This window comes from Galeopterus variegatus, unplaced genomic scaffold (genome assembly GCF_000696425.1).
Source record: "Galeopterus variegatus unplaced genomic scaffold, G_variegatus-3.0.2 Scaffold4178, whole genome shotgun sequence".
In the NCBI taxonomy this organism is placed as follows: Eukaryota; Metazoa; Chordata; class Mammalia; order Dermoptera; family Cynocephalidae; genus Galeopterus; species Galeopterus variegatus.
Genome location: NW_007730289.1, coordinates 17,959 through 39,459, shown reverse-complemented (window position 1 = coordinate 39,459; position 21,501 = coordinate 17,959). Strand labels below are relative to the sequence as shown.

At 37.2% G+C, this 21,501-nt stretch overlaps 1 protein-coding gene across 1 annotated transcript; it reads left to right on the top strand.

Annotated features, from left to right (window-relative positions):
* Positions 1-563: 563 nt before the first annotated feature.
* On the top strand, positions 564-13,426 carry LOC103602508 (monocarboxylate transporter 10-like). The gene is made up of 3 exons (XM_008586916.1): positions 564-707; positions 10,272-10,500; positions 12,869-13,426. Exons 1-3 carry the CDS (start codon positions 564-566, stop codon positions 13,099-13,101), a joined length of 606 nt encoding a protein of 201 aa, XP_008585138.1. The 3' UTR covers positions 13,102-13,426.
* Positions 13,427-21,501: the final 8,075 nt, after the last annotated feature.

Below are 21,501 nucleotides of genomic sequence, written 5' to 3'. Positions count from 1 at the left end.
AGGGATGCAACCATGACTTGAACCCAAGCAGTCTAACTCTTCGGAGGCTTATCTTTTAACCACTGTGTCAAACTGCCTCTGCACTTTTATTTGTTCTAATGCTACACAAATGGGTAACTTCACAGGTAGAGAACTTCATGCTTTCACCCTGGAAGCTCTGGTATAACTTATTTCAGGGGTATCAGTTGGTTCAGGTCCTAGTAGAAGAAATGAAACTCCAGAATTGACTCTTTACTTGTCTTTCAGGGAACAGATAATGTGCTGGGTCCTTGGGTGATCTTGAGAGAACAAGATTATGTGGTGTGTTCAAAAGTGTTCTCTTCCTTTAGCTAATGGCTCCATGTTAGCATGTAAAGTGTGTGCTGGTAACTCTTTATTGAAAAAAAAAACACTTATAAGAACTCATTTCTTTTATGCAAGCTAAATTAAATTTTATAAATACTTGAATTTGGAAGGGGATGAGAATCCATAACATTGTAGAGAAATGCATTTGATGTAAAGCCTCAAACTTTGTCAAGTTTTCCTACCATATTTAGTGTGGTTTCTTTCTCTTTGGTCTACAGATGAAACATGTGAATGAAAGATTTCAAGATGAAAAAAATAAAGAGGTGGTTCTCATGTGCATTGGCATCACTTCAGGAGTTGGACGATTGCTCTTTGGCCGGATTGCAGATTATGTGCCTGGTGCGAAGAAGGTTTATCTACAGGTACTTTCTTACACCTTTTTTCCCAGCAAAATTATCCTTTTCACCTGGTGGCTCATTACATTTACTTACATGCTTAAATGCTTCTATAAAAATGAGAAATATTTTCTAGAACGTGACTTCCTCAGGCAGTTTTTCAAGGACAAAATCTGTTATGAGTTTAGGTTTTAAACATGAGAAATTGGTTGTCAAACAACAATCTTCTTTATTTTGTCATGGAATTCCACCAAACCAAACTGTTTTTTGCCCATTGCTTTTTCTAAGAAGAATGTTTTATTTTTGGCATAGGTCTCAAAGTCGTGCAGATCCTATGCCTTTTGCAATATCTTGTGAAATTTGGGTGTGTGTATGACTGAGCTTCTTTAATGAAAACTGCCTCCTAGGTGCTGTGGGGTGTACATAAACAAATGCTAACTCCAAGATCATTATTGACACTCAGTCAATAGAGATTTAAGTGACTCTCTCATGCCAGACACTGTGCTAAACGCTGCAGAGTTAAATGAAATATGGTCTGTGCCCTCAGTTAGTAGCTAATGGTCTCATGGGGAGACGGATAAAACAGCACAGTGGAGTAATGGGTATGCTAGGTGGGTGCCGTGGGAACATAGGCACTGAGCATCGGAGTGACTAGTGAGGTTCTGAGCAGTGTTGGAGGTGAGGTTAAAACAGCACAGTGGAGTAATGGGTATGCTAGGTGGGTGCCGTGGGAACATAGGCACTGAGTATCGGAGTGACTAGTGAGGTTCTGAGCAGTGTTGGAGGTGAGGACTAGTTATGTAGATGAGGAAGACAGGGAAGAGTGTTCAAGCAAAGGAAAACCACATGGGCAAAGATGCAGTGGTGTGACATGGTATGTTACGTCTGGGAAACCGAATGTTTGAATGAGATAAGGGGAGAACAGTAGGTGGATTCCCTGGGGGGATAGGAAGGAGACAGGTTGGGAAGGGCCTTTATGTGCATAAAAGATGATGAAATTTATCCTGAAATTTACTAGGAGCCATTAAAGGATTTTAAGCAAGGGAGTGACATGAATTGTGTTTTATAAAGATCAATCTGGTAACTGTGAAGGGTGGAAGGGAGTGGAGGGGTCAAGAGTTCACATAGTCACAAAAGGCCACATGAATTATTCCATTTATGTGAAATGTCTGGAATAGGTAGATCCATAGAGACAGAATATAGATTAGTGGTTGTCAGAGGTTAGGGGAAGGAGGGAATGGAGAGGGAATGGGTACAGGGTTTCTTTTTGGGATGATGAAAATATTCTTTTTTTGGCAGTTGACCTATATGGGGATCTGAACCCTTGACCTTGGAGTTACAAGGCTGTGCGCTAAGAAAATGTTCTAAAATTAGATAGTAATGATGATTGTACAATGTTGTGAATATACTAAAAACCACTGAATTGTACTGTTTAAATGGGTGAACTTTATGGTATATGAATTATATCTCAATAAAGTTATTACTTAAAAAAAAGAATGGAGGCACAGGGACTAGTTGGAGACTATTGAAGTAATCTAGGCAGGAAGAACCAGGATACTGGGTAAACAGAGTAACCTAGGGATACAGAGAAGGAGAATTCAATGGAGCCACTTAAGCTGGGTCTGAGATCTGTGGCTTGAGTAACAGAGTAGATGGTTTTACTATTTTATCAAGATCAATAATTCAGTAAATTCTAGTAGGATAATGAGTTCATTTTTGCCATGTTAAGGTTTTGGTGCTTATGGGAAAGCCACACTGAATTTGGAGCTCATGGGAGAGTCTGGATAAGAGACCCGTGAAACTTTAGCACTCATGGACTGTCTGGGATGAGTGGAGGATTAGGGCCCTGCAAGGGAGACTGAAAGGTATGGCCAGATTGGTAGCAGAAAAGCAGGGAATAGAGTGTTTCTAGGGGCAGGAGTGGTCACCAGTGTCAGTAGCTAGTTAGAGGGAGACTAAAAGGTTTTCACTGGATTTAGCACCAGAGAGGACATTAGTGACCTTAGAGTAGTTTCAGTGGAGTGCAGGTGCAGAAGACTGATCATGATCAGTTGAATAAATGGAAATATAGACAACTTTGTCCAAAAGCTTGGCCGTGGAAAGAAGGTAAAGGAGAGACAAAAGGGGGACTTAGAATTTGGAGATTAAACCTGTCTATTTATAGATGAGAGGCAGAATTTGAGCAGGGCCTTTAAGAAGAGGTGAAATTTGGGCACAGGAAAATGATTGGAAAGGCATTTATTTCAGACAAAGTAACTTCCATTTATTTACTAGAAGTAGTAACAGGGCTGGCCAGTTAGCTCAGTTGGTTAGAATGTGGTGCTGTAACACCAAGGTCTAGGATTCAATCCCTGTACCAGCCAGCTGCCAAAAATAAATAAATAAATAAATACAAAATAAAATGGGTAGTAGCCACATCAAAAAAAAAAAAAAAAAAATACAGGAGTAATAGGTACAAAACTATGCTGTCTACCCTAAGTGAATCATTGTGCAGTATATACATGTACTGAAAAAACATACTGTACCCCACAAATATGTACAAATTAATGTTATTTATTTTTTTTAAGGAATAAGGTTTATTGAATACTAGGAATTGACAACATATTTCTAAAGGGTAATCAAATGATTCATCATATTTGTATGGCACATTCTTCCAGATGAGGGGGGAGATACTGCTATTGATTGCTGAGAAAGAGAAAGTAACAGAAAGACGAGACAGACATTTTTCTTAGATTTGATCATTTTTCAGGACTGACATATTATGCCTTTTCCTCTCTGAGGGGATTTGGCATACATTCTCTGTTGTGTGTCAAATTAATTGCTTTGAGATTTTTTTTCCAGGGAGTGGAGCTTGGTGGTAAGTATTTTGCTGCGTTGGTCTACCTCCTCAAGAGCTTTCTTAACCACTATGGGTTTGGTGTACTCCATTGATTGCCTGGTTGCGGGTAGGGACAGGGTGGCCCATGGGCCCCATCTCAGGACCCCTGGTGGCAGTGTGCTCCATTGCTTGCCTGTTTGTGGGTGGGGGCTATTAAAATATTTTGAAAAGAAAAAGAAGTACATAGAAGTAATTACTACTTTTTATTGAGCACTTTCATGTGTCAGACAATGCACCAAGTGCTGTTCATGTATTATCTCATTAATCCTTGCCCCAGCCCTTTTAGGTACTATTGCTATTTCCACCTATACCTATAGATGTGAACACTGAGGAACAGAGAGGCTACCTCACTGTTGCTGTCTGTGTGTATATAGGTCCAGGCAGACAGTCATAGGAAGGAGTCTGGTCACACAGCTAGAAGGAAGTGTAGACAGCTGGTAGTGTACTGCCTTTTAAGATGCATTTATTGTATTATGGTCATTCCCCTCTTTATCAGTCCTGACTGTGGATATCCTTGTCTAATATTTAGTTGAACATTTATTCTTGGTCTCAAGTGTCAAGGGAGCCCTCTAATGGACGTTTGTTGCATTATAGACTTTCAGCTTCCTTTCATTTCAAAACATTCTAAGTGCCTCCTTGTGCCCAAACACCAGCCCAGACCCCGGCAGGATGATACAAACTAGACAGGTTCTTGAGTTCCTGAAGTAAGACTGCGGCAGGAAGAATATGGGTGTGTCTGGGAACCCAAGAAGACAGGGAGAGTGGCACAGGAAGAGGTTGGAAAGCTGGGGTCGGGGTGGGGGTGCACAGATTATACAGGGCCTTGAAAGCTGAGATGAAGAGATCTCACTTTTAGTAGCCCTTTGTTGGAGAGTGTTGGTCTGATTATATATTTTAAAGTCACCGTGGTCGCTCTGTGTGTTGAGGATGGCTTCCAGGGAAGACAGCAAGAGTGAAAGACCGGAGGAAGACCAGTTAGATCAATCCAGTGGTCTAGGTCTTAGATGATGGGGGCCTGGACTAAGATGGATAAAGTCATGGTATATTTTATACATCAATGTTTTACTCCAAAACAATTTTTGAAAGTTTTTTCCCCTACAGATGGGGCAGATAGGTCATTTGCAACATTTTGGGGGCACATTTTAATACTTTAGTATTTCCAGTAATTTACAAAAGAAAATATAGCCAGTTCCTCCGTCAGGCTGAAATGATAGCACTCATGTGCCATGGAGAGAGGTGAACAGATTACCTGTGAGGCACTTTGAAAGTACGGTAGCCTCTGTGTGCTTCAAGGAAGCCAGCACCCAGCTATGTGCCCTGAGCACAGCTGGCCCTTTAGTTTGAGATGGACTGACAGAACTCTGCTGCCGACTGCTTTCTGCCCTGAGTGCCTAGCCAGAGGCACCCAAAGTCTGGAAACTTTATACTGATAAACTTAACTGTGGCCAATTATGTGTCTCCAAAAATACTTTCTGCTTATTCGGGTGCAGCTCATTTTTCCTCTTGAACTATACTTAGTTTCCTGAGCAAACCTTAAACTGACATTCCTCCAAGAATGCTCTCATTGTGAGAAATGGGAAAGGTAATAGCCAACAAAATTTTTTGTTCTTAGGTACATAAGTGGGGGGTGGGGTTTCCTTCTTCTACAGCCTGTGATATTATTACAGAAGATATTTCCTTCGATGGTTTTAAGAAAACAAAAGCAATATAGAAATCTAAATTGTCACTTTCTTATTAAATTTGTGTCAAAACCTAGAAGAGAATTAGGGGCCTCTGAATCCCTTATTTAAATCTATCCAGAGCTGCTGTGTTTGAGGGAAATAAAAGATTGTACATAGTACTAAATTTATTCATTTCAAGCTGTGTCCCAGCATTTACAGATCAATATTTGATGTATGAATCAATATTTATTTTGGGAAGTGATGGGGAAATACTGAACCTCCTGTGTGAACAGTTTGCCAAACCTTGGCATATGTTGTTGGTGACTCAGGTATCCCTGTATATAAGGAATTAGGAACGTTTTCACCAGCTTGGCCTACTTACCTCCTAACTGAGCAACATTTTGGGTAGTAACATTTGCTGAGAAAGAGCATTACTACTATAGCTACAAATAAGGTAGAAGAAGTGAGTTATTTTTCTGAGCAATATTTAAAGAATAAATATGTAAATTTCTATAAACTCAATTCTTAAAGAAAACCAAAAAATTTTACTTTTAAATAACAACTAAATAAATCCTTGTCAAATAATTGAAAAAGAGAATATAAATTAACATAGTTTGAATTGAGAAGAGGAGAACTTGCAGTCACACTCACAACTATTAAGAAATAATATGCTCAAGATATATAGTAATAAATTTGAAACTCTTAAGTGAATGACTTTTTACAAAACTGACCAAAGAAGAAATATTTGGAGGGGCAAAAATGGATAGAGAAATCAAGAATATTACCAAAAGTAAAGTGCCTGGGTCTCGTGTTACAAAAATTGTTCTAAGCAATTAAGCAAAATTCACTTTGTGCCAAGTACTGTACTAGGGTTTCAACATTCACTAAGTATAAAATACCACAGAGCTGTTTTCTTATCTGGAAAGAAATTTGTACTGAACAAAATAGGAAAAGAATATGAAGCACACTAAAATGGAAAATATATCTAGTATATTTCTAATGGAACACCAATCTAGTATAATTACAGTGGCGTGGTTGGGAATATTTGGTCTGCTGTTTTAAAAATTAAATCCACTGAATCTGGCCCCATAGTGTCCTATACTTTTATTTTATGAATTTTTTTTTTACATTCTATTTTGTTGTTGTGGAGCAGATGGGAGGGAGGAGGAGAGGGGAAAGGGGAAGGAAATGGGATGGAAGGAGGAGGACAGGTGGGATTGAGGCCTGTGGCACCCCCCCACATTCCCACAGGGGAAACCGGGGGACTTCCAGCTGTGGCTTGGTCATTGCCGGGCCGGTTACAGGTGTCATGGGAATGTGGCAAAAGCCCTCGTCCCCCACCTCCCCAGCTCAGGAACCCAGGGCCCTTCTTGCTGTGGCTTGGTGGTCATCGCTGGGCTGGGTGCTCGTGTTGGGGGGGCATGACCAAGGCCCAAGGCCTCCCACTATCCCAGCTTGGGAGAGCCTGGGGTGCTTCCTGTGGTGGTTCAGTGGTCGTCGCTGGGGTGGTTGTGCTTGTCAGGGGGGTGTGGCTGACGCCCTCGGCCCACACCCTCAGGACTGGTTGCAGGTGTCGGTGGGAATGGCTGAGGCCTCCGGCTCTCCCCCCTTTCTGGCTCCGTAGCCCATGGGACTTCTAGTCCTTCTAGGTGTTATAGGTGTTCTTTGGTGAAATGAGTCCTTTACTAGTTAATATCAATTTTTGTCTCTGGTTGTAGGTACTTTGTTTTTTCTTTCAGTTCTGCGTTGGATTATTTGCTGTTCCCACCACTTAAAGTGCTGTGAACTAACTGTGTTGGAACTAACTTCTTGTCCTTTGCTTACTTCTAAAATGGGGGAACCTCCTGGGTGGACCAGCACTTGAACTCTGTGGTTGGGCTAAATTGCTCCTGTGCTGCTGATTCCCTAGGGAAGGCTTTTTGTGCAGCTCAGGTTTTAATGGTTGACTTTATAGGTGCTTCCAGTTCTAGTGAAATCCGATGCACCTGGGTTGTGTAGAAACACTGATCTGGGCCTGAGTCTTTTCATCAAACTGCAGCCCATGCAATTCTATATTCCTGACCAGTCTCCTCTGAGTGGTCCTAGACTGATTAGGGGGCAGATCAGTGTTCTTGCTGTGCCCCAGTGTTCCCCTAGTGGGCCCGTCTCCCGCACCACCCGTGCTCCAAACACTTCTCATGGGACAGGCCGTGCTCCAGTCCCATGCGATGACCCACCAGCCTCTGAATGGCTCTTTTTTCCAGTTATTGTGGCTCCTCAGTCCTGTGTGGGTCTATGGGAAAACTATTAGTGGTATTTCTGACCTGGGGGCCACCAAGGCCCTCTTTTCCCCTGCCACCTCCAAGCAACTTCATCCGAAGGGCACAGCTGCGGCTCTTGCCAGCTCCTGCTCTGTGGGCTCAGCAGCTGCAGCCTGGAAGTAGCCAGGGCTCGAAACAGTCGGAGTGTTTTTTTTCTTTCTCTCATCATAGCTTCTCCCACCTACATGCACTCCGTAGGTCTTTCCTCCTCTTCCCCCAAGCTCTAGCAGCCCCAGCTTAGCTGTCATTGCTTTTTTATAGTTTTAAATTGGTTGATTTGTGGGAGTGACCCTGGGCACTGCCTATTCCGCCATCTTGAATGGAAACCTGTCCTGTACTTTTATTCTAGATTCTCTGGGGTTTGTGATTTTTTTTGAGTTTCTGATTCTAGATATGTTTCTAAGATTTAAATGACTTTCCATTATCTCCTTTCATGTTTGTAGGTAGAATATAAATATATCTATAACTTAAAATGATAGGGTTTGTCTAGTTAGTTTTTCAATAAAAATACCTCCTTAAATCTTTTCTACATGCTAATTTCAAACCATTTGCTATATTTTGACTTATTTTTAGATCACTTTTTGTCTTAATAGATGTGAAGCATCAGGAAGTCTTTTTACTTGCTCAAGGTCACAGAGAACTAGAACCTGATTTTTTCCCTCAGAGCCCTTGTTCTTTCCTGTCTACCAGGCTGAAAGCCCAATAATTACCCACTGCTAGGAAATTATGCTTGTGCTTTCATGGACGGTGGGTTGGAGAAAAGGAAATTTAATTAGAAAATAAATATTGGGAGAATGGGGAGATATTTGTTACTTATAAATGCTAGTGTTTAAGTGCTAGGCTTAGTTTTCAAATAGCCAACTCAGATTCCAAAACTAATCATAATTTTACCATAAAACCATAATTTATGTCACTGAGAGAGCAAAGAATATGAAGACAAAGAAGTGATCGTTGGGTTGACATCATAGGGACCAATATTGACCTTGCAGAAGGCAGGTCAATGAAGTAGAAGGGACAGATTAGAATAGTTGAACTAAGTGAACTAAGTAGAGGGTGGAAAAAAGTGGAGACAGTTATTTGAGAAATTTTATTGAGAAGAGCAGCAGAAAACTATAACTAGGAGAATATGGGGTCAGGAAAGATTACATTTGGTTTGCTATCTTTTACTTTTGTATCTTTTTTGTATTTTTAAAAGAGAGATGTAGGGACCAGCCCATGGCTCACTCGGGAGAGTGTGGTGCTGATAACACCAAGGCCAAAGGTTTGGATCCCATACAGGGATGGCCGCTTAGCTCACTGGGTGAGCGTGGTGCTGACAACACCAAGTCAAGGGTTAAGATCCCCTTACCGGTCATCTTTAAAAAAATGAAGAAAAAAATTTATTCAGCTATATGGTACGATGGTGTCAAAAAGAGAACTAAGTTGGAGTGTGAAACATTTTTCAAGAGCATGTTTCTTATTGTGGAATCAGTGGATCACTTGTGTTAAAGTTTGTCAAAACCGCCATTCCTGAATCGCAACTGGAACTCACACTCTGCACCTTCAGGCCTCTTCAGGTTGTGAGTGGCTGCCCTGAGGCATACTATGAAACTTGGTATTACCTAGGTGTGCTAGAGAGTCCTAGGTAAAGTGGAACAGAGGCAGATGGTGATCCAGATGGCTGCTTTATCTGGTCTCTCCCTTTCTCTCCAGCCCCACTGTCCTTGGAGGGCCCCCTCCAGGACTGGTTCTATCCATTTCCTGCTGCTGCCAACATAGACCATGAGTTCCAGGCTGGCTCCATCTTGTGTGCTTTGGGCACTTTACTTACCCTCTCCCAGCATTACTGTCTTCATCTGTAAAAAGAGGATAACATTAGTCCCCAACTCATAAAGTTTTTATGAGGATTACCAATGAGATTGCGTGGCACTTAGTAACACTAAATAAATGATAGTTGCTATTATTTGTGTGCTTTAAAAAAAACCTGATGCTTTTTAAAACATTTCTTCTGATGACTAGTGAATTTTACAGTTTTAATTAGCTCTGTGCCTAAAAAAGTTATTTAATTATCTGTTTCCTCCTTTTTTGTACTTATCATACTTTGAATATGCAACTACAGCACCATCTAGAACTCTTCATTTGCACTTATTTATTTAAATGTCCACCTCTCCATAACCCAAGGGTAGGAATCAGGTCTTACTCATTGTTGAAGTCTCTAGCACATAAGCACAGTGCCTACCAAATGGCAGGCAAAATCAGGTGTTTGATTCTATTATCTATTAACTACTTAAACACTAAAATGTAAATGTCTAGTGGTTCAAAATAAATGTTCTGAACTTTAACTTTGAGGTGCTTAAATATAAAAATAATATTTTCTAATTAAAGTGTTCATAGTTTTAAAGATTAAAAAAATATCAAGTTTGATGAATGAATTGAATTGATTGGGCACTGACCAGGCACAGGATCCTTAAACCTCAAGATGAATTTTTACAGATTCTGACCTCAGAGATTTGCTGGCTGGGAAAGGAAAGTAAGTATATAAAAATAGTTACTTTCTTCTTGTCCCTTAATGGAAATATTGAGAAAGTGCTCGGGGAAGTAAGGAGAGATGATGATCGGAGTTGACTATGTATATAAAATCAAGGTGAACTAGGCAGTGGCAGGGGACAAAGGGGATAACCAGCAATCACTTAGAAGTCCTAAGTATGTTGCTTGGTAATTGTAACATTCTCCTTTCCTGAGAGCAGAGTTGACATTGCCTTGTCTGCCCTAGGTACTCTCCTTTTTCTTCATTGGTCTGATGTCCATGATGGTTCCCCTGTGTAGCATCTTTGGGGCCCTCATTGCTGTCTGTCTCATCATGGGTCTTTTTGATGGATGCTTCATTTCTATCATGGCCCCCATTGCCTTTGAGTTAGTTGGTGCCCAGGATGTCTCTCAAGCAATTGGATTTCTGCTCGGAATCATGTCTATACCCATGACTGTGGGCCCCCCCATTGCAGGTAAATATAATGATTCTCTAGTAATTGTATTAATTCATAGCTTAGACTTCAGGTCCTAAGTCTTGCTTACATGTAAAACATATTATAACTTACTAATTACTGGTCTTTTGCTTTCATGTGTGCCTTATCGATAACATTTTTAGTAAGACTAGCTGTAAATGGTATGTTGACAGAGTTTGCTGGAGAGTTCCTTTTATCCTTACTGGCATCTAAAACACAATAAAACATGTAATGGTAAGCTCCCGGGCTCTAAGCTTTCAAAATTCCTATATTCCACTTCGTATGTGCTTTAGAGGAATGGGAACATGATTTTAAAAAAAAGATGAAGATTCTGAAAGATTTCTAAATATGTTTGCTTTGTGTATGAGATCACACTTCCCTGGGGAATAGTTGATGAACAATAACATTTAGTGAAAACAACCCAAGTTTCCATTAATGGATGAATGGATAAACAAAATATGGTATAACCATACAATGGAATAGTATTCAGCCATAAAAAGGAATGTACTGCATCGATGCCTGCTACCAGATGCATGAACCTCAAGAACATTATGCTAAGTGAAAGAAGCCAAATGTGAAAGGTCCAGAATAGCTAAATCCATAGAGACCGAAGACAGATTGGTGGTTGCCAAAAGCTGGAGGGAAGGAGAATTGGGGACTAACTATTTAATGGTGATCAAGTTTCCTTTCAGCATGATGAAAATATTTTGGAACTAGATAGAGGGAGTGGTTGCACAACATTCTGAACGTACTCAAATGCCACTGAATTGTTCACTCTAAAATGGTTAATTTTCTGTTACATGAATTCCACTTTTAGAAATCTGAACAATGGTGTATAGGTGTCTCGTGTTCAGTATTACGTGGGTGCCAGTGTGAATTAGTATTAGAAGAGTCAATATAATTATGATAAAATTTCAATGTGTGTGCTGTCATCTGTGTCTGGCACATGAGGGGCTCAGTGAAAGTTCAGTTCACTTCATTCTCATATTCAGAACTAAATTCCCAGTCATGAATCAATCAAGCAGAGTTACTACTGAGCAGGTCACAGTTCTAAAGGTCTCCTTGTAGGAGAACCCTCCACTCCTTCCTGTCTCCCCCCACTCTACTTTTTATACCCTACAAGCTTAGTGTTAGTGTTTTCCAGTCCAGAGCAGATTCTAAGCAGCTCTTTAGTAGGAATGGTGTTTGTTGCCAGAACTGACTGCTAACAGGCCAAGAATAAGAGAGGTTAACACGAAACTTCCAAAGTTGGCAGAATAACCACACAGCAACTGGCAGTAGAAAGCCTCTGTCTTACCAGTAGGTTCTGAGGGCATCATAATATATAGCAAAACATAATAATGAGTGTTCATAAGGATGAAAGGTTCAGTTATACATGGAATAGTCTGATGCAGAAGATGGGAAAGTTGTATATTTTATGTTTATATCCAGAATGAGTGTACACATTATTGTGTTGGCACCTAACTGGACAAATGCTCAGCTATTTATTTAACAAAGTCAAGTAGATATTCAGTACAATATGTTCTCTGGACATTTCGGATAACTGAGTACACATTATTGTGTTGGCACCTAACTGGACAAATGCTCAGCTATTTATTTAACAAAGTCAGGTAGATATTCAGTACAATATGTTCTCTGGACATTTCGGATAACTGAGGTTACACAGTAAAAGTTATAAAAACACTATGATAACTTTTAAAACCCCGAGTCCTGGATTTTGTTAGAGAAATAGTAATAAGAAGTACTTAACAGTTTTTGGGAACAGAGCACAAGGCTCTACTAGAGTGCCACGCATACATTCTTACATTCCCATGTACTGACAACTCTAGTACTTTCTCAAACATATTTACAAACTAACTTTATCCTCTTAGACTTATTATTTTTCGTGATTTGGGATTACAATGTAAAATAGTTTAATGTTATTCCATAAAAAACAAATAGGTCCAAGACCAGTTTGAAATGCAGACATTTTGGCATGCGTGTTTGAAAGAAGTTTCACCTAGATGGTTTGTTGCCTTTGGCTGAATCAAGGACACTTATGCCACGTATCAGAATACCCCAAATGCCCTCTGAAGGGTTTTGAGAAAGCCAAAGCTTGACTGCAAATATTCTTTTTAAGTAATATCTTGGTATAAAAACCCAGAGGCCTTGTGACAAGATTAAAGATATTAGATCTTTTCCTTCCTCATATCACAAAAGCTTTATATTTCAGATCCATTTCCTAAAAAATTGTCTGATCTCTGAGATGTCTGAACCCATCCTGCTGAGGTAAAGTTATTAGGCTGGGACTAGGCCATCAGAGTGACTGATCTCAGACCCCTAACAGCCATGCTTGTTCTCTCTTGGTGACAACTTTTTCTTTTCTCAGGGTTGCTTCGTGACAAGTTGGGTGCTTATGATGTGGCATTCTATCTCGCTGGAATTCCTCCCCTCATTGGAGGTGTTGTGCTTTGTTTTATCCCATGGATCCACAGTAAGAAGCAAAGAGAGATCAATAAGACCACTGGAGGAGGAAAGATGGAGAAGATGTTGGAGAACCAGAACTCTCTGCTGTCAAGCTCATCTGGAATCTGCAAGAAAGAATCTGACTCTATTATTTAATGTCTTATATACCTCCACCAGACTGGACTTGCTTTTGAATTTTAAGCAAGTTTTCCTTTGATATGAATTGCAAATTTCTCATTTTTAAAATCACATCCTAGTTACAGCACAATAATTGGGAAATAGTAACATTATTACTATAAGAACTATTTTCTGCCACTGAATAGCTGCCTGATATTTCCATGAGTCTGAGGGCAGAGATGCTAGTACATGAAAACACATGACAATTTGAAGCTATCTCAGTTAAAAGCAACTTTGGAAACTGTGAAAGCTATTTAGCTTGTAAAATATTTTAAAATACCTCAAGCTATATTGAAAGGGTTGCAGTTTGGTTAGGACTGGAAATACTTTGTTTGTTTTCTAACATGGTGTCCCTATTTCTGGAACCTCTATTTTAATTTCTTCTGCTTCTTGGATACTTTTCACAAAATTTAAGCCTGGATTCTAGATAATACCGGATCTACCCAAACCTCAAATCTATATTAAAGTTGCTTGCCTGCCATCAAATACTTAAAATGGTTTATGAAATTAATAGTCTTAGATTAAAGGCACGCATAAAGAGAACCAACTCCTACGTTTCTAAAAGTTTCTGGCAAGAATTTGTATTTATATGTATTTATCCTAGGGTGTTCCCCATTAACATTCCCATTACTTTTTTCTACTTATATACATATTATCATAAGAAAACTATTAGTTTTGAGGACTTAAAATTATAACCAAAGTCATGCCAAGACCCATACTCATTTACTAAAATATATATATCACTGAAATTATACTCTAGTATGGTAGACCTTTAAAAGTTAATAATATGCAAAGTATATTTAAATACTAACTATAGATGTATATTAGATCTTCCTCGAATATAGCTTGTTCACCTGAAAAGAATGGTATCTTTTTGTAAAGCACTTCCAGGATCCATTGTTTCTAAATTGCATGTGAGGAGAAAAACTTAATTCTATTATTTCACTATTTTTCTCTTCATCTTCTATACTTTCTAACAGGCAACGTCTTTTCATTCCTTGTCTCTAGCGAGGATAGAGATATCTGGAGAGCATATGGATTTGTGATTGATTTGGGTGGGGCCAGCAGGGGCCTGGGGGAAAGGCTGTTAAATGAACAGCTGGAAAATCTGTGACCTTCCCTTTTGGTATCAGCTTCCTCATCTGCCATCTTGAAAGTTTGAAGTGTCAGTGCTAAATGTGCAATTTATTTTTAGTAGAATTTTAAATAATTTTGATTGTGAAGACACTTAGCAATTTACTATGCCATGCATAGTTACTACTTAGTACTTCTAATAGTTCTGTATTTCATATTCGGGGGACTTAAGTAACCTGTTTGTAGAAAGTTTTGCTGCAGAAAAAAAACACATCTACAATTTGACCATATTGCCTTTTCATATTCTTATTTCAAACTTTTAGAAAATGATTTAGACAAGCTAATATAGTATGTTATCAAGTTCTTCATTTATTCATGCCTAGTTATATAAAATATTACTTCCTCATTATCAGTGCTTTTGAGAAGTTCAACAAAAACATAAAACTAAGACCAATCATCAAACCTGCCATTATGTTAATGTTTTTTTACAGTTTTAGCACAGACTTCTAAAGATGCCCTCCCCCCAATTTTATGAAAAGATTAATTCTAAAATGGAAATTTTACTCTGTAAAGACCTCCAAAATGTTTTTCTTTTCAAAATTTGGCTGATTTTAGAGAGGGAAAAAAAGGTAATAATTTGAAACCCAAAGTATGAGGGTATTTCAAAATATTCATGGAAAAATGGAATTAAAAGATAATACTAATCCGTCCATGAACTTTTTGAAGACCTCTGGTATTTATAATAAAACTTAGATCTCAGATTATCATGTTTGTGTATAATATTAAACTTATGTAATTTTCAGTTTAATGGAAAATGTCAAACTGGATCTATAACACTGAAAAAGCTCCACTGCAATAAACTCTTAAGGAGAATACTCTGCTGTAACAACATTAAGCTAAAAAGAAAAAAGTATAAAAACAAGATACTAATTCCTACAATACATATTTATTAATATGTTGTTTTTTAGGAAAAGTTCTGAAAGTCTAAATTATACAAACCAAGAAAATGAAAAATACTAATATTCATAAAGATTTGTGTTTTAGATGAAGAAATATTACTTTAATCAAAGTAAATCTTCTATAATTTCTGAACAGAATGTTGCTGCTGCAATAAAGTGACCTGATAAGCTTAAATTTTTTTGTTCAATCCAGACACTCTGTGAAAGGAAAAAAATAGAGTCAGAGCTCTGCTTTTTATTTCATCATCCCAGTTCTGATAGAAGTCAGCAAATTCTCAAATTTGAGAGGTTCTGGCATTTGAGACCAACAATAACGTAAGAAAGAGAGCAATCATTCCTCCTTATAGAAACTCTGGATCAGATACTATTGTACCATACCCAGGACTTCATTTACATTTTATGATCCATGTATTATCTGTTTATGCATGTTTGCAAGTGATCCCATGGGTGTTGCCCAAGTATGGAGAAAATTTTAATGCTATTAGCTCCAACTTCCCATACTTTAAAAGTAAATGTACACTTAGTTATAAAATAAACATGTTTACTTCTGATAATTCTAATTATCCTAACTGTATTTAAGAATATTTTAATTTATACCAATGTTATTGTAAACTGTCCTACATCCAGATGACTTTTGATCTTAAGTCAATAGAAACTGTATAGAAAATGTGTATAAGATTGGGGATAGGCAACCTATACTGTGTGTGGGTGGTTCTGAGGAGTCCCTGGTGGTGGACTTTCCTACCCTTTCATATGCACCTTTTTCTTACTGTTTTCATATAATTTTTAATCCTCATCATTCTTTAATTATTCCTTTTCTTCCCTCCATCCTTCAAAAACCTCCTGAAGAGTCTGTGAACATCTTTTCTTAGTTCCACTGGTTGCTTAACTGCACTTCTTACTGGTCCCCACAGTTTCACAGAATGGATCCCCAGCCAATTTTGTGTAATCTGGAGAATGACTTGTTCCCAGTCTTCAACTTACAGTTCTAATAGTCCACACTGAAATTTTTTTTTATAATTACCTGATTGAAATATTTAAGGGAAGTAATAAGTTTCATATAACTGGCATCTTCATGCTAACATTTAAAAGTTACTTAAATTTTTAAGGTAAATGCTTTGAGAGAAAGACTGCCAAGTTCTTAGCATAAATATTTTCAAAAAGCATAATTTTTTACTTTTTCATATTCCATTAAGGTTTCATTAAATCTTAGTCCTGAGAGCACATCACAGAGGATTACTTGGAATACAGTGGGCCTTGGATGCAGCTCCTAATGATTGCTCATTAGGAACCTACCTTAAATTGGATCACGTTTTATAGTAAATGGTGTTATAGAGTAAATTCCCAGAGTTTAGAGATACAAGTGGGAATGCATAAGCTAATTAGCTCTGATTTTTAAATATGTAAAAAATTTAAACAAGTATTTAAAACTCTTCAGGAAGTTTCTAACACTAAAAATTTCATTATTGCTGGTGTAAAATTAAGGAGCAATTATTGTATTAGGTTAAAGATCATTGCTTTTCCAATGTGTTGTCTTAAAAAGAGGAGGAAATGAAACTTTTTCTTTTTACATCCATTTTTTTTTTTTTGCAGCTGGCTGGTACAGGGATCAAACCCTGCACCTTGGTGTTATCCAGCACCATGCTCTAACCAACTGAGCTAACTGGACAGCCCCTTGTATATTCTTTTTTAATTTGAAAGGCAAGTAGTGTCTTGGCTAACAGAAAAATGCATCATCCATAACAATTAACTACTAAAAAGACAAGCTTTTTGTCTTATTATTAAAACAAAAGAGCTGTTTGTCATTCATAATGGTGATGTGGTAACGTAGAATAAGAACACACTATAGACATAAGACTTCCTACTTTACTGACTTAATAATTCATTTTGCTCATATTATACTCAGATTTTTGTTGATGGTTTGTTCTAAGGGAGATAAAAAGACTGTGTACAGCTGAGTTTGAGAATGGTTCCAGGAGCAAATAAGGTGGACAGACAGTTCCTGGGATCACTATAATTTCATAGCCACAGACATGTTTATCATTTTATTTATTGGCAGAGACTAATGCTCCATGTTATAAATATTCTATAGAGTAATAGTTACAATTCTCAAGAAAAGCCAAATGCCCATAGCTAATGTGAAACTTGTATACCTGTTAGAACCACAATTATTGAACAGTATAAATGTGGACTTTATAAGATGACTCCTTCTGAGACAATAAAGACCCACGAAAAAATTTGTCACATCTTTGAATCACTCAGAAAAACCTTAAAACTTAGAACATAGTAGTTTACTTAGCTTGCCTTTTTAAAATTATCAAATTTTAAACAGTAAACTTTAATCATCTTGACCTCTACACATTCCAAGTTCAAATTACCTATACATTCAAAGTTCAATTTACCATACTAAATGGGGGTAATCTTGCTTTCTGGAAAAAAAATCCCTATAGTACTATTTTCTTGACAGATATAAAATAATATAGGAGGCTACCTCATTTCTGAAACAGAAGATTTCAATATTTTTATTAATTGGAAAGACATCGGGAACAAAATAAAACCTTTCCAAGTACCTGGTGATGACACTTAATTGATCACAACAGTCTGCCTACCTCAGCTTTCCTGAGTCAATTCCCGCTTCATGAGAAGGGAGCTAATGATGATTCTGAGATTAAAAGGAAAGGGAGTGTAAATTGTTAAAGGGGTCAAAATATGAGTATCAGTAAAATTAAGTGCTTTGTTCTGATAAATGGATCGAAAAGGAACAAAAAAGGAATAACAACTAATGTGGCCTGTGGATCTGACAAAGGAAAGAATTGAAGAAATTTGTAATCTAGTTACAATAAGCTTCACCAGTGGATTTTCAAATCACGCTGGCAGCTTGATGATGATTGGTTTTGTTTTCTTGACAGAAGTATAGATGATCACTGACAATAGGTTGTATAGTTGTGCCTGAACCTTACAACTGACACGTTAAACTCCCGTAAGAGGCACTCCTTTCCTGGTGGAACAGGGATTTATTGCATGGCAGTGAATTTTTGTCTCACTGGAATTTTTTAAAATGCTGTTTTAATAGAGTCTAGCAATAGTGTTAAGAATTAACTCACAAGTTCCCAACCTAATTAGAGATTTTTTTTTTTGCCTTTTAATATGAGTGCTGTAAGAAGAGTATTTTGGAGTTGAATGTCACTGAGGATGTATGTGATAGGAACTATCAATATAAAATAACACTTAGAAATCAAGTTAGATCTGTGATACTATTTTGGAGACTGTGATATATGACTCTTGTTTTTTACTAGATAATAGTTTTCAATAACTCAGTTATTAGAAAAGTCAATTTGTTAAGAATTTTAAATGTATATAAACATTTAAACCTTTTTACTATGATCTTCCCTAATGGGTCAAAGTGTCTTTCATAATTCAGGCTATATTGGAATATTATTTCAATATTCCAAGGTTTTGTTATTAATAGTGCTATATTTTGACTGCAGATTATGAACAGACTGACTGTGTAATTGGTGCTTCCTTTTCCTACCAAAAAAAGATAAAGTCAAGATTGGTGCTACACTTCTTGTTCCTTTCAAAATTATTTTTTCTTTTTAAATGTATATAACACAATAGGAAAATGTGTAGATACAGCAATATCATACATTTTGTATACACATCTAAGGAAAAAAACCTCACCTATAAAGCAATTATTGAGTTCATGTGTCTACTTAGAGGATGTAGTTTTTGTTAACATTTAAGGCTTTAAATTATGAAACTCACAAGAAAATGATCACCAAGTGAAACCTAATGAACACAGCCTCCCAAGGTAATAACTTTAAAGAAAAAGTTCCTTGTCATTGTTTCTAGCACAAAATGAACTATTCAAAAATATTCTGTAACTTTGAGGGAATGTGAAAAAATTACATATACAATAGTTTTCTATTGAGCTTACTTAAATAGACATTTGAACATTTGAAGCTATTCAGCTATTTTTCAGGCTAAAATCAGTTTTGGGAGTTATCAGCCTTAAAACCTGGATAATGAGTTACTTGCTCAGTTATACTTTCATAAATATTTTTTTACAATTTCTCACTGAAAGCATCAGTTTATCTTTCAGATTTTTTTTTTTTTTTGGCAGCTAGCCAGTATGGGGATCTAAACCTTTAATCTTGGTGTTAACAACACCATGCTCTACCAAGTAAGCCAGTGGGCAAACCCTATCTTTCAGATTTAACATAAAGACTCAAATTAGAAAGGACTACATATAGGTCAGTGTCAGCAAATCTCAAACCTATGATTTACCAATGGTTCTCAGCATCAAGGTTGTGGCTGACTGTGTAATACCCACCTAAAATTACACGTGGGTCTCTGAGACCTAATGTTCCTGTAAGTAGGATTCAGATAAATTGGAGATAACAGGTTTTAATTTAATCTTGCTGTGTTTTAGAGACTAAGCCTTAACTGTATTTGATGAGTATTTTATAAACGTAAATTAGGGAAACAATTCATGTGATCATTTTCCTAATTAGAAAAACCATGCATTCACAATCAAGTATACTAGGTTCACGTTGTTTACTAATGATTCTATTAACATGAATTATACATGGAAAGGAGAATGGGGGCTTGTTAATCAGAAGTTATAGTACAGTGAGATTAAACATCCTTTTAATAACTTCTGATATAACTGTTAATATTTTGTGGTGTGAAAAATGTAAAATTGCAAAGGCATTTGCACAGTGCTTGAAAAATTTGCATTTTGTCAGTCTGTCCTCCTACCATTTTATTTTAGCTTCGATAAATTGAACCCTGCATATTATTGAGAGAACTTGCATATTTTAAGCATCTCCTAGTATATGATATTTTAAATGTCAACTTATTTTAATATTTATCTGAAAATTAATTTTAAAATTATTTTTTATATTTTGAAAGTTAGAAAAACACACTTTATTTTAGACATCAAAACCAAATTATTCCAAGTGCATGCTGCATACTACAATGTAGCTCTGCTTCTCTCCCTACCTACACAGGATGCCATTTTAGGCACAACAGTTGTTTAAACTATGCTAAGTGATCACTATGATAAATGATCACTATGCTAAATGATCCTGCTGGATTTGACCAGTATGCAGTATTTTAGTACTTGCCTTTTAAAAAATTTTATGTTTTTTTAAAGAGTATAATTTATAATTGATTTTTTATAATGTGCAATTTAATATAGATAACCAAAACCTTTTTCATGAAGAGAGCTTTGTAATCATTTGGAAAATAAAATAATTTTGCTGTGAAAAAATGTGATATTCTCAATAAATGCAATAAAAAAAATTTAGCAAATTCCTATAAGGCTTTGTGATTATATTTCTCGAATTCCCTGGGAGGGAAAAGGAAAAATTATTGAAATGAAGGAAACAGTCTATGTTGAGTAAAAGAAATAAGCTGTGTGCTTTTTAAGCTGCATATATGTATTCCAAGTGTGTTTGGGTATTGTTATTTCTCCAAAGCAGGGAACAGGGATAGAAATGATCTAAAAGCATTGGATAGTCTAAGAATTATTTCTATATGACACTCTCCTTTGTAGTTGACTTATACTGCTGTTTGTTTTACTTATACTGACTAAACTTACTCAATTCAGCTGCTACTCAGTGAGCTTGTATTGATGGGCAATTTTAGGGGATAGTCAAGAACCAGGATGGAAGTTTAAAAAACAGTCCCCTGTTGCGGTGGATTACCTGCTTGGAGAAAAACTGACTCTGCTGTCAGAGGATGTTTATTATTTCATGAGCCCTGGCTGCAAAACAAATCATTATTTATGTTTAATGGTACTAGAGAGATTTAAAACATTAAACTCACTATTTGGAATTTGTGATATGTTATTTAATCCAGTAAGTATTTACAATGCCTGCACGAAGGTGCCAGAATGTGCAGGCCATTGGAGGGCCTTTGAGGAAACTAGGGAGAGAATAAATATGATAAATTGTTATTGATCCTAAGCAAGATAAAATTCACTTTCCTGAGAAAATAATTTTTAAAGAAAAAAAGAGAAGATTAGATAAATAGATAACTCAATTGTCATAATGTGAGACTTTTAGGATTGAAAGTTCTCCTAAAGTTTTAAGTTCATCTATAGGAGACCTAAACTATTATTCAGAAGTTCTTTTTTAAAATCTTTAACTCAGAGTCACCACTGTCTTCTTGAGACAGAAAGCTCACATGGTGGTCCGCCCCCTCCATGGCTAGGCCCTCTGCCTCGGGTTTCAGGGCCCCAAGTCCTTCCGAAGTCCCCAGTGGAGGCTTTTTCATGTTGGTGAACTGCTTGTAGGGCTGGAACTGGGTCAGTTTTCAGCCTCAGAGCCTTTGCCCTTAC

What these genes read in the sequence shown, in the direction of transcription:
- LOC103602508 (XM_008586916.1), top strand. Translation starts at nt 564, where the DNA reads ATGAAACATGTGAATGAAAGATTTCAAGATGAAAAAAATAAAGAGGTG. An exon ending in CGAAGAAGGTTTATCTACAG is followed by an intron (nt 708 to 10,271) that starts GTACTTTCTTAC and finishes TGTCTGCCCTAG; the next exon opens with GTACTCTCCTTTTTCTTCAT. An exon ending in TGTGGGCCCCCCCATTGCAG is followed by an intron (nt 10,501 to 12,868) that starts GTAAATATAATG and finishes TTCTTTTCTCAG; the next exon opens with GGTTGCTTCGTGACAAGTTG.